At 51.6% G+C, this 13,949-nt stretch overlaps 1 protein-coding gene across 12 annotated transcripts in view; it reads right to left on the reverse strand.

Annotated features, from left to right (window-relative positions):
- Nucleotides 1–13,949, reverse strand: part of NCOR2 (nuclear receptor corepressor 2) — a 226,858-nt gene that overhangs the window by 89,381 nt on the left and 123,528 nt on the right. For all 12 annotated transcript variants that reach the window (XM_084217049.1, XM_084217050.1, XM_084217057.1 and 9 more), the window contains exons 7-8: nucleotides 9,233–9,289; nucleotides 4,447–4,499 (exon numbers count right to left, since the gene is read on the reverse strand). In XM_084217049.1, the coding sequence (XP_084073175.1) occupies nucleotides 4,447–4,499; nucleotides 9,233–9,289 (110 nt within the window). The remainder of the gene's footprint in view (nucleotides 1–4,446; nucleotides 4,500–9,232; nucleotides 9,290–13,949) is intronic.

Here is a 13,949-nt window from a genome sequence, read left to right on the forward strand (position 1 = left end):
AAACCTTGAATGGGATGAACAGGGAGCTGCTAGGTGAATTTCTAATGAGGAAAATGTCTACAAGCACTAATAAAAAGACCTGAAAGAGAATGCATTAGTAATGACAGGGTTTGAAAGAACATTTGTGTTACATGTCAGGCTTCAACTATGAATTTAGAGGCAATCCAGTGCTACTAAATCCCCTAAACAGCAAGTAATGAAAAGATGACTTAAATTTCCCAATGTGACAAGTGATTTGGAAAGCCACAGTTTGAGATTTTCAGAAGACAGCTGTTCTGCTCTTTTGGGGGGGCACTTAGAAAACAAAAAGATTCAGAAGCCCTGAAACCTCTGTGAAAATCCTGACTTCAGATTTTGATTCTGCAGAGGAAGATTTCCTGCCCTCTCCCCAAGAAGCTCTCAGCTGCAGACAGCAACCCAGATGTGCAAATATTAACAGTGCACTCAGCTCTGCTGCTGCTGGATCTGGGCACATGAGAAAACCCAAATCACACCAAGCTCTCCATCTGTTTTAACTGTACATTCAAAGAGGTCCTCCAACACCTCTCTAAGCATCTTGAGGGGACACAGCCTGATTTCACCCCAACATTCCTGAATTTCAGTGCAAAGCAAGGAGACGTTCTTGGAGGGGAGGTTAAAGCAAACCCTGTGAACAGCACCCTGCATGCACTCACCCTGGGCTATTCCCTTTGCTTTTTGTCTGCTCTTTTCAAGGCTTGGGGAAGCTCACATTTTGCTTTCAGATACAAGTCTCACAGAATATGACTGCAAGATGACTGCTTTGGGAAAGGGGGGAGGAGAGTCCTGCCGGGTGTTTTTCATGGCTGACCGAGCAGGAATCTCCCGCCGTAGAGAAGGCCCCCTTGGAGAATATCTCTTCAGACAGACAGCAGGTAATTGATCCTGCTCATGTGAACAACATCTTGTCATTTTTCAAACACTTGGAGGAAAGAAGGTTAATATCTTTGGAGCCTGAGTCTGGGGAATACGCAGAGTCACTACAGTGGCAGGGTGGGAAGGGCAGCTCTCATCCTTGTACAATCAGCTGGCAAAGCCCTGAAATAAAGACCTTGACCAGAAACCCTGGTGCTTCACTGGTGCACCAGCGTATTCTGCATTTATTGTATTTCATCACAATGTAGAAAAAGGGTCTTTTGTAGCCTTCTCAACTGATGCAGAATCACTCGAGTGGTTTCCAGCTGTGCTCAGGGCTGTGATGCATCTTGAAGAAACTTTTCAGTCTGCTGCAAAGCCAAAAAATTCTCACCTTGAAAAAGCAGCCACAGGGGCAAAGCTCACCCCATCCCTACGAAATGAGGGCACTAAATGCCATCTTGCCCTCCTCCTTCTTGATGAGGGGGTGGCAGAGCCCCTCTCTCCAACAAAGTAGGAATTTCAAACAGAAAGGACACGGTCCCATCAAAGGTAGGTCAAGTCTATGGAACAAACCACTCAAGGGTGCCTTGGATCCTGCAGCAGATGTAGCATACAAAATTAACCATGTTTGCTCGAAGCCTGCACTCACAGGTGAACCAAAGGGACCGTGCAGACGAGGAACTGAGCACAGCCAGGCAGCTAAATAGGACTTAAAAGCTTTTGAAGCTGCAAACACTGGAATGAACTGGGGCATGAAATTAATTTTAACTGTACTGAATAGGAGACAGGCCATAAAACTCCATGAATATAAGAGACCGGTAACATTTCAGTAAGAGTAGAAATTCTCCCGGTAAGTCCCCAGTCAGCTCTATTAGCATACGTGACTCATCCCAGCTGAAAAGCAAAGCAAACAAGAAGGGAGAATTAAATGAGTGTTGCAAGGCAGAGAGTATAGCTGTGGAGAAATCGAGGAATCCTGGCTTTCTGATATTCAAATGCCTTCCCACTGACACTTGCAAACATTCAACTGAGAATAAAAAATTCACACCAAGAAGCGTTTAAAAACAAAGCAAAAAAAAAAAAAAGCTATAAAAGGTATTTGTGACAGTACAGCCTGGCCATCTGATGTCCATGAGGCTCCAAATCAGCTTCACATGGGGGCAGTTCAACACAGCCAGGATGCAGTGAGGATTTGTGGACAGAATCACAACCCAGATGATTTTCCAGCAATCTGCCAAAAGGCTTTTTCATCATGGTTAAATCTGCATAGGGTGAAGTTGTTCTGGAGAATCTGCATCCAATTACACCTTGGCAAAATATAACCTGTGGTGTCCTGGCAGCTGTCCTGATGTTCTAATGCATCTGGCTGGTGTCTCCCAGCACCCTGAGGATTTACTCCATCTTCTATGGAAACAGCCACCTCCAGGCTATGGAGCAGAAGCTGCTCTTCTGGAGCAGAAAGGCACAAACGTATTAAGAACAAGGAAAAGACAAAAAATATCTTCAAATTCAGCTTGTGGAAAAATTGTAGATCAGATGTGAACATCCAAGCGTAACTCAGTCAAAACAGAGGAGTCTAATATATTTTGCTCTTGGTCAAAGGACCCAGAATCATTTGTTTGGAAGAATCACCAAAATCTTGATTTCCTATCTGCCTCCCAAGCATCAAAACGTCCTTTAACTTGCAGCATGGACAGGGAGATGGGAGAAAAGACACACCAATTTCTTTGCACGTCCACCAACAAGTAGCAAAGTGCAGACCAGACCCAGGGACCTCCAAGACAGACCCACGGCCAAAACCAGCCAACATCTGGAGCCCAGATTGCTCAGGGGCCTTTCACTGACCCAGATCTGTAACTCTGCTCGGCTGGCATCAATAACCAGCTGAAGGCAGCTAATTGCCAGGTTTCTGGAAGGAGGAGATGGAGGCTTTTCATTAAAATGTGTGGTTTCCTTCCCGTATTTTTGCAGCATTAATCACAGCGAACATTAACCCCAAGCCTGCCTGCTCCAACCTCTCCTTGGTCTGTCACTGCCACAGCTACAGCCACATGGGGACTGTCACTGTCTGGGGTGGGGACAACCCTGCAGAGGCAGGGATGGAAGGGAATGCCTGCCCTGCTGGCTGGTTTGATGGGGCTTCACCTCTCACCAACACTTTCACTCCTGACCTGCGCACTGAGTTCCCTCTTGTTTGCGCCCTTCTTTCAGGCAGCAACCCAGGACAGGAAATGGTTTAAATCACAGGAAAATGTGATCACAAACCCACAAATACTGGCAGGGGAATGGAGAGTGGGTGAAGTATCTGAATCTACTTTTAACTCATTCTTTCAAGGACAATACTGGCGATCAGCTTGAAATTGCCACCTTCAGCACCTGCTCTGGGAAGGCTGTGGGACCCCTCAAGGCATCCCCAGAGCTGGTGACTTCCACAGCCCACCAGAGCCAGGGGTGAGACATAACCAGCAATGCAGAGAGCCATCCTTGGGCCACACAAGATGGTTTATCCCTCCTCAGCCCCCTGCACTGACAGGGCCCCCCTGAGCCCTGTGGGAGCCGAGGGGCTGGGGGTGACGCTGGGCTGGAATGTTCTGCAGGGAGTGCACTGCTGGGATGACACAGGAAGCTCTGGGTGGAGCAGGAACAGAGCGGGACCTGGCAGCGAGCAGCGGGGTCACATCACCAAACCCTCCTCCCTGCAGCCCTTGGGGACAGAGAGCCCCTAAACATTGCCACCTCCTGCCATGCTCCCCGAGAGCAAAGGTACGGGAACTCTTCCCTTATAAACCCCCGGGATCAATTAACATACCGCTGAAAAGCAAGAGATTATTAACTTTTGCTAATAGATTATTAAAGATGATTATCACCAGCTGACCGAGCTGGTACCAAAATAGACTCGCTGCAGGCAGCTCAGAGCAATCATCAGTTCATTCAAGGCAGATAAAAAGTTTCAGATCTGGTTTGACTATTTAAATTTCCAACAATAATCACAATTATCGCTATTCTCATTATCTGTTATAGTTCTTCTATGTTCAGGAAGTCACTGTGGTTATTAAACACATGCTGATGATTAAATCATGTATTGAGGTGATAAGTCAAATTAGATGATTGCTAAGTCTCAGTAAGTATCTTTGAAATAACCAGTTGTTATTAGACATTCAAGAGGTCCTTCATGAAAATCTAATTGTAATTGCAACTTTTCATTTTACCTCATCTTTCTCGCATGCAAACACACACACACACACACACAGAGCTGATTTCATATTTCAGTACAGGAGAAGCACAGAAGAAAGCACTTAAGGTAAGTGTTGTCTGGGAAAACATCAAGGACCCACATCCACCCCACTTTGAGAAAATCAAACAGCACCTTCAGCATCCACCTTAAGCCACAGCTCCTGACTGCTGAGCTCCTGGAGCTGGTCTGTGCTTCAGGCACCCAGAGCAGCTCTAACAGGATGCTCACAATTCCTCGGCAGCTTTAATTGAGGTCTGGGAGCAAGCTGGCACCCCTCCTGCTCCACTCTACTGCCCAACCTGTCATTTCAAACAGCTTTATCGCCACATACTTACATTTTAATGTTCTCATGGTACTGCCTGGTGTCTGAAGGCTGGTTGTATAACGGCTGAAACAAATAAGAGAAACGAAGGCATAAATGGTACGGTCTGACATTTAGGAACTCAAACCCATCAGCATTGCCGCTGCCTCGGCGCAGACGGCCAGCCCGTGCCCCAGCCCCGCTGCCGGCCGTACTGGAGGCTGCTGGCTGCCGGCAGCGCCGCTCGGGTCCCGGTGCATCCCGGCGCATCCCGGCTGAGCCCGGGGGAGGGCGGGCAGCGCTCGGAACGAGCGAGCTGCGGCGGCGTCCGGATCAGCGCGGCACGGCGGGGACGCGGCTGTTATTCACCGATTAAAAAACGCACTGCGCCTCGGAACATATGACACGGGGGAGGCGAGGGGAAAGCGGGGCTCGGGGAGCGGGGAGAGACAGTCTGTGAGCTGCGAGTTGTTATGTCTACGCGCTAAAAGCCTGCCTGAGCCCTCCCAGCGAGCCAGGCACAGGCAACTGCAGGCAGGACAAGTGTTTGCCCCTGGGGTTTCCAGCGCTGCCAGGTCCCCCAGCACACCTGAGGACAGCGATGCTCATCTGGCCATCAGATCGTGTTTTCCCCAGGGTTGCTCTGCACCCCACACCCTCAGATGTGGCAGGGACCTCCATGGGGAGTCAGGAGAGTTGGATCCATCCCTGTCACCGCACTGCTACCTCTGCCTTCCCAGGGACTTATCCTTGGGAATCTGGAGGCTCCCACCTCTGGAAGGGACAGATGCCAGAGACCAGGCTCAATCCTACCCACCGTAATTAACAGCTCAGCACATACTCCAGGGGCTGTCACCAACTGTGTCCACATCAGCAGGCTGACAGGGTGCTCAGGATTAAGCCCTTCAACACTTCTCTTCATTGTCTTAAGCTGCTGTGGACATGTCTAAGACTGGGATAACCAAAAGCTTGCCACAGCCCAACCATCACCAGCCACCATCACCTAAAGAGCACAGCTCAGGTCTGACCACAAAAACATCACCAAGTACTCAAGCAGCTCATCCACAAACCTTCCCCAAACCAGGTGTGAGCATCTCACATCTGTGACCAACACAGGCAGAGGGACATGGGATGGCCTGGTTGAAGGCAGCATCCTGACCATGAATACACACACCAGCTCACCCTCCTCCTGTGGTTGACAGGGCCGAGGCTGTGCTCTGGGTCTACCTGATTTCACCCCAGATTAAACACAGGAAAAGAGCAAAACATGTGCTGAGCATCTGCTCAACCAGGTGAGCAGCACTGGAGGTGACAGGACGCGTAAACAAAGATGGGTCCTTTCCCCCTCCAGTTTGAAGAAGGTGTTACTCCCACATCCTCTGTGGTATCTCCCTATCACCATCACAGGTGCTTGGCACAGAAGCTTGTTTTTCCACACAGCCTGTTCCTACTTCGCTGTAAAACACAGATTCTGCTTCACCACTCTGCTGCCACACAGGACAGCCACATCAATCCTCACAGAATGGAGACTGGGTGTAGCTGTCCCTACTCCATCACTGCTGCACCAGCAGGTCAACAGCTTCTCTTTCTGGCTGCCCTTGGACGTGTCCCTCTTCTCTGTGAAAGCACACGTAATCCTGGGCAGCAGGGGCAGGCAGAGGCACGTAATCCCCAGGCAGACAGGCACAGGAGATGAAGCACTGTGTTCCAGGAGGCACGCAGCACTGAGAGCCATCCACGCACCCGGCACCTGGCGAGGGGGTGAGGGCTGCAAGCCTGCCAGGAGACACCTGCCAGGAGACAACTGGCCACCGTGTGCTGGCAGAGCCAGGGCAGATGAGAGGGACGAGCAGATCCTCCTGAAGAAGACATTCTCAGTGGTATCCCTTCCCCAGGGGTGTTTCTATCACGAATCCTCTCAGATCTGCTGGTTCGACTCCAGGCTCAGAGCTGGCTGTGCACTTCATGCTTGGAAAGCTCAGAGGAACACAGACATCCGTCTCATCACGTAGCTCCAGAGAGGCAGGTCTGCACCACAGGCAGGAGAAACAGCCACAGCTCCAGAGCATCACATCCTCAGCCACCCTGCAAAGCTGGAGCAAGCGCTGGGAGGCCTTGACCAGTGACTGTCTTTTGGAAGAGGACTGCAGGAACTGGAAATACTGAGGAATAATTGTCTCTCTTCCCTCCTTGCTCATAAATATCAAAGCAAAGAAGCTTCCATGTCGCAGGTCACACAGACCTTCCTCCTGGGAGAAGCAGGGCAATTAACATTATGGTTTGGACCTGGGTTGGAAAATGCTCACATGCACATGGACATCACAGATGCCCTGATGCCAACCAGCTGACCAAAAGCTAATAACTCCCCTCAACTACAACCTATAAATGATATGAACACTTAGAGTCTTAGCTAGAAAACTTAAGAGTGAGCTGACAAGAGCACATAATTTCAAAAGAAATGTCCAAACACTCACAAATACGAAATTCTGGGGCCAGAAGCCAAGATCCACATGACACCAGCACCCCAAAGAGATTTCTATCTGCACAATAGCCTCAGCACCATAACTCAGCCCATGCAGTGGAGGAAGCCCAGGAGACAAGTTCCACTTACCCACAGAGAACTTACAGACTAAATACTTAAAGAAACTTTATTCTCAGCAGGGCAGGGACTGAGAAACAGCATCTTCCCACAGGTCAGATAGGTAAGGTGATGTTCAAAACATATCCCATGTTTCTCCAGGGTTAGGAACATGTAAAACATTCCTCTGGAGAATGACATTTTAGAAAAACATAATTGCAATGCAAAGCTATTACTGGAAAAGCCTTGGATTTACTGAAAGCTCTTTAGAAACAAACCAGAAAGGTCTCAGTTGCTTTCTGGACACTGCAGGGTTCAGATTATGCATCTCAAAATCATTTCTCCTGGGGAACACATGCAGACATTTTTTAAATGGTACCACTACATTGCAGGGATGAAATGAGCAGAGCCCTGGCTACTGAGTCACAACCTCCTCCTCCTCCTGACCCAGAGGGGAGCACCAGCTTGCCAGGACCCAAACTGGATCCCTGTTCCCCAGAAATCCTCAGCCTCCTGCTCCAGTCTGCCTGCACAGCAGTACTGGTGCCATGACTGACCAATGCCCACCACAACCTCCCCCACCATGAGCTGCAGCACGCTGCCCATTCCTGAGCCAGTGTGCATCCAGCACCCTCACTGCTCCAAAGGCACCCACCAGAGCCCTCTGAACAGCCAGAACAGGACATCCCAGCAGAGCTGACAGCAACACACAGCCCTGCTGGTGACAACCACACCTCTCCCTGCACAGACTGGATTGGCACCAGGATGCTGAACCTCCCTGAAGGAGACCTGTGGGCTGGGGCTCCAAGGCTGGAGCATGTGGTGTGTGACATGGTGGGGCAGGCACGAGCATCAGGCAGAGCATGCTCTTCTTCCTGGAGCTGCTTCCTTTCCAGCTCAGAAGAAGCTGTGACCATTCATTTTGTCTCTCGTAGGCTGTTGGCAGGTCCTGGGCACTGCTGTGCCCAACGCAGTGTGGGGGCTGGGCCATAGGAAGTGCCTCTCCCGTGGCAGATGGACCAGACAGTCTGCAGGGTGCACACAGAGCCCAGCTGGGTTCTCTCAGTGAGGCTTCCCCTTTTCCCCTGCCCTCCAATGAGTAAGGCACAGAGACAGAGGAAAGGTTTGCACTGGGCTCTGTTACAGCCCCCACCGTGCGGTGTCAACACTCAGGGAGAAAACATCAACAAACTGAAAAAAGGAAAAACAGAGTGAAAAAAAAAAAAAAAAACAAAGAAAGGAGGAGGAAGGAAATGCAACATCTTTCGGATGAGGAAGCACCAACCCTGGGCACTGCCAATCTTCAGAGCAGAAAGAGCAAAGGGTTTGACCCTGGTGACTCAGAGGAATAATAACGAGTGTTACCTCCTCAACAAGGAAGTGGGCTTTGTCACGTGTGACCTCTCCCTTATGCACAGGGGAAGACAGCAATTAGTACCACCCCCACAAGGCAAGTGCAAATTACAGCTGTCGAAGCCTGTGAGCTGCCTGCTCCCCTCTCCTACAGACTCCATCCACTGCATCCCACGGCTGCTGCAAAGCAGGAGATTGTCAGACTGGCTCTGATCCTTCCAGCAGCATCACTGCCAGTGCACCTTTTCCAGGCACTCAGGACTCAGCCCCCAGGGGTTGTTTCCAGCTGCCCCTCCAGCAGTCAGTCCTTTGACTACAGATGGATTTTTCCAGATGAGGGAGAAGGCAAAACTGACAATCTGTCCTAAGTTGTTTTCTCAGCTTCCCTGTGCATGAGAGACAGCGAAATAGGAAGTGGACAAGCCCTGATACCTGCAGATTGTGGCAGCTCACAGAGCACCCTTCAGCATCCTCCTCCATTTTCACTGGGTGGGACAGAGGAGAGTCCAAGCACCCACTCCTCCACACAGCACTCGAGGCTGGCTGAGCAGGCAGCAGCCCCACAGTGCTGGTGCCGTGTCTGCCACCAGCAGATGAAGCCTCAGCATCCCCAGTGGAGGCAGACTGTGCCAGAGCCCCTTCCACCCTCCAGCTCCACTACAGCGTGTGAGGAGGGAGCCAAAGGGTTAAGCCTCTGCGAGAAGGGCTCTGTGTATGTGTCTGCCTGCGTTTCAGTACTCATCTCAGCCACTTTGCTTCCTGCTTTGGTGCTGTGCCAGCAAGAGGTCCGGGCCAGCAGCGCACTTCCTTGTGACAGACACACGCACAGCCAGGGCACCGCGATCGCTCAGCGCCCGGGAACCGCTCCCGCAGCCCGGGCAACACTCACCAGCTCCACCTGCGGACCCAGCCCTTCCAGGATCCGGTGGGCAGCCTCCGCCTTCTTCTGCAGGGAGGAAAGGGGACAGGAAGAAAAAAGTTACTTGCGCCATCGGTTACAAGTCGCAGCTCTCTGCTTAAACCACTCCTCAAACCTCCACGGAGCCGTCACAAATCCCATCCCTGCCTGAGAGAAAAGGTTCGGCTCAGCCCCTGGACCGGCACTCGGGTTATCAGGGCTTTAAAGCATCCGAGCCGTGCCCAGGAGTGACCCGGATCCCTGACCCCTCTGGTGCCAGGCGGGGGGACTGTGCCCGGTACCTCTGTGCCGCTGCCCTGCGAGGAGGAGGAGGAGGAGAAGGAGGAGAAGGAGGAGGAGGAGGAGGGCGGGCAGACCGGCACGCACGCAGAGATGCCCTTTCTAGGATTCATCTCTTGACGAGCATGTGATCATTAGAGTTGAGCTGCCCTCGGCTCCTCGTCGTGCTCTCGCTTCCCTCCCCTCCCTGCCGCAGAGCAGCCCTTCCTCGTCCCCTCCCGCCCCCGGCCAGGCTACCTAGTGCTTATTAAAGGCAAAAAAACCACCCAGGAACACGTGTCAGGGGCTGTGCAGTGGTTACTAATTAAACAGGCCTGAAAAAAAGACATGGGTTGGCTGTAGCAGCAGTCTAAATAAAAGATGACATTTTCAGTAAACAGCACTTCCTCGAAGAGCCAGGCTGTTCAGGGGGGTTACTGACAGTCCAATAAATCCAGATCACTGCGTGCTGCCGACACCACGGGCTGAGCTGCTAAAGCCAAAACCTGACAGTGATGGGGATGAGGAGATGGATTTTCAGAGGTTCAGATAAAATAGGTAGCTTTAGCTATTTTGGAGTAAGGGAGAGAGAAAATCCCTAGCTGCCTAAAAAAGGGAGCTGAGCCCCAGGCCTGGGGAGCAGGGGTGGGCTGGGGTCTGGGCAAACCTGGGGAAAGTTTCCAGGGAAAGGGATTTCAGCTCCAGGGGTCCAGCTCATGCAGCTCTCCAGCATCAGACACCTCTCACACTGTCTCAGGGTAGGATGAATTTCCCAAGGATCGTCTCACCAAAGGCTGGCACACAGCCCTGCCGCTCGCCCCCGCATCCACCCCCGTGGAGAGTTTCCAAAAGTCTCATCTATCCCCCCACTGCTGGCTGGTCCTCAAAAGCACTGATGCAGCTGTGGGTGTGCAGACTCCTCACTGGAGCACTGTGCACCCACACAGAGTCTGATCTGCACACGAGCACTTTGAAAGAGTCACCCCGAGCAGCTGTGGGAGTCACCCTGCCCGCGGCGGGGCTCAGGCCCCAGGCAAATGGCCCTGGCCAAGCCCAGCCCTGTCCCAGCTGCAAAGCCTGCAGCAGGTGCCTCACCACAGCAGGACCAGGAGAGCTTCCAGTTCCTGTATTTGCTGTACACAAAGCTTTTGTGCAATATAAAAGTGACTTCGAGGGTGCTAAGAGAGATGTGACCAATGTGACCGTGCAGGGAGCCTGCCCTGGCACCATGCCCACAGGGCAGGCAGCAGCCCTGCTGTCAGTGCACCCCTGCCTGGTATCCACAGCACCCCCACAGCAGACCTTGGTGGTCACAGATGTCACCATCACTGCCCACCTGATTCCATTAACGGGAATGAGCCAGGTCTGCCCAGGGACCTGCCCCTTGGAAAAATTCATCCTACAACAGAGAACTGAGCCAGAGCTTCATATTTTGGTATCCACGAGCAATAAAATCTGCTGACCTTGGAGAATATCAGCACTGTGGCATTGAGAAGTCTTACAGAATTAAATCCAGGGCAGGGGGTAAGATTTTCAGGAAAGGAAGGATCATTAAAACCACTAAAAGCACTCTACATCAGTGGCCAAGAGGATGATTTGGCCAATGCCCTCCTGCCTGCCTTTGGTTGCTGGTGAGCAGGAGACATCAGCTTACCAAAATGTTTTTGATGTGTACCTGGGACTAAAAGCAGCAAACTAATTAATTGTATTCTGCATAATTATGGGTAGAAGATTGTAGCCTCACTGAAGGCTGACAGTCCCACCATGGGCTGGTGGAAGATGCCCTGGCAGCAGGGATGGCACAGCAAGGGACTGGTGATGCTGTGTACAATGAGATTAACTTTGAGAAAAAGCTGAGTATGTTCAGCTTGCTGCATTTGCCATGTTTAGACAACTTAATGAGACAAGCCAGAGGCAAACCACCACAGGCAGAACATGTGGCAAATCAAGAAGAATGACATAATTTGTCTTGCATTAACCAACTGCAATATACACGTCTCCGGAACGAAAGATCAGGAGGAGAAGCTATTCTGAGCACGTCATATCTTTGTACGTACACAAAGAAATTCCTCTATCTTGAAAGCTGCCCAATTAACACTTGACACCCACTGTAATTGCTGATGCTCCTTGCTGCCTTTATCAGATCATAGCAGAACCATAACGAGCTGTCTGAAAGGCCTGGCAGACCGAGGTGAGAGCTGGCAGTGGAACTGGGAAGAACATAAAACACCCAGCAGAAGGGCTCATCTCGAAGGACAGACAGACACAGCGAGGTGTGTTCCTGCCTAGGGACCCAGCGAGCCAGAACCAGACTGGAGAATTTATGCAAACCCCAAACTGTTCAGGTACAAAGGCAGCTCCCCCAGGCCCTCCCACAGCAGCAGGACCTTTGCTAAAGACCACCAGCAGTCCTGGTAAATCCTTTCCCTTCCAAAGGCACGGCTGTCTAGGACTTGGTTCCAATACTGGTTTTGCTTAGTGATGGATCCTGCAGAAGAAAACCACAGGATTCATCCTGCATCTGCTGAATGACCCCACCTGTACCTGCATTCCTGCTGTTTAACAGAAGGAAATTCATCAAGAAGCAAAGCCCAGCCTTTACCTCTAGTGAGATACATGAAGATCCCCACCACCTGTAGAGTCCCTCTGCAGCTCCCCAGCACAAGGCAAAGACCCTTTTCCTGATCTGGTAGAGAATCTTGAAATATTGCCCCAGCAGTGGAGCAGTGGTGCTCATGAAGGGACCTCCAAGTGCATTTTTGGAATGATCATTGCCTCAAGAAACATGTCTGAAACAAAAACCTGGTTGTTGCGGGGCCCATGGATTCAGAAGGGAACCCACAGATGTATCAGGCAGCAGCATTTGCCCCTGCAGAATCTGTCCCCCCTGGGCAGGGGCACAGGCAGGGAAATCGTGCTCTTACCCTGGCTCATGCTCCTCCAAGAGGCCTGGAGCTAAAGAGATCTTCACCAACAGCAAAAACCTCCCTGCAGACTACAAAAATCTTCATTCTTGCCTGAAGAGCATTTGGCTTCCAAAGCAAACTCCAGCCCCTTGCTTTTCCTTTGAAGAAACTTAAAATAGGCTTGGGAGGGGAAAGCAGGCAGGAGAGCAACTTTCCGGCCATGTGAGCTCCCGTGGGGATGAGGAGCCAACCCCACGAGGCAGCAGAGCAACCAAAACCAGAGCAGGGAGAGCCTGGGATTTTGCGTGGGCTCCTCTTAAAGCGAAGTTTAAAAATGGAAGAGAAGGAAACACAGAAGTTATTTTGAGAAAGCGGATCTGAAATTAGGAGGCGGCACTTTCTTGGACCGACTCCAGCCATGGCTCCATGCAGCACAAAGCTGCTGCAGCTGAACCGTGCTCCAGGGGTTATTTATAGTATCCCGTAGGCAGCAGGGCTGGGGAATGGGAGGGGTTCTGTTTGGGACCAGCCATGTCCTGCACACAGATAAGCAAAGCCCTGCCAGGGGCAGGAGAATGCGCACAGGATGGCGCTGGAAAAAGTTCCTGTGCTGGCACACATCCCCCCGGGCAGACGGGGCTGTGGGAGCAGCACGGCAAAGAGGGAGGCTGGAGAGGGATTTTGTCTAAAACAAAGTTCAGGAGAAGTGTGGCTGAAGTCAGCAGAAATCATGGAAACCCTCAGAGACACCTCTCTGCATGCAGCAGAAAGCAAACAGCAAAGCCAAAATGTGCTGGGACCAAACCACAACCTGGCAATGCCCATTCCAGAGGGAAAGATTTTCACTCCTACAACCACAAGCACTATATTTTCCTGTCCTTTAAACCTCAGCATGCTCTCTCTGAGAGCCAAACCACCCCAGCAATTTGCTGCCCTCCACACAAAGCAGGTGGGATGAGCCCCAGTGCTGTGGAAGGGAAAGCAACACTCCTCCCTCTCCAGCTCCTGCAGGCACGGCCACCACAGTGCTCTCAGCATGAGTGCCCTCCCCTGGGCTCTCCCTGAACCCTGAACACCAGGGAACCTCAGTCAGCCTCAGAGGCATGAGCCCAGCCCCTCTCACCTGGCACAGGGGCTGATGCTCTCCGGGGTGCCCGTGGGATGCAGCTGCCCTGCACGCTCCCCACCTCCCCACCACACCAGCAGTGACAGAGCACTGTCCCCAAGGCTGGGGCCAGCAGGTGATGCAATGGGGGCTGCAGATGACTCATCACAATCAGTAAGAAAACAGAGGAAACTGGTGACATGTGAGCCATGTTCACACCATTCCCCATCCACCCCGCACAGGGTGTAACAAAACCACTCATTTCAGTTCTTTGCTGCTCTCTGGCTTTGGCTCATCATTGCCAGACAGTTTCAGTCCTTGGCTTGCTCACACCCCATCCATGGCCAGTGGGGGAGCCCCCAGACACAGCTGGGTTTCCACTCACACTCTCATCCCACTCTGCTGTCATCTACAGTGC

The sequence above is a fragment of the Fringilla coelebs genome (genome assembly GCF_963513975.1).
Source record: "Fringilla coelebs genome assembly, chromosome: 17".
Lineage (NCBI taxonomy): Eukaryota > Metazoa > Chordata > Aves > Passeriformes > Fringillidae > Fringilla > Fringilla coelebs.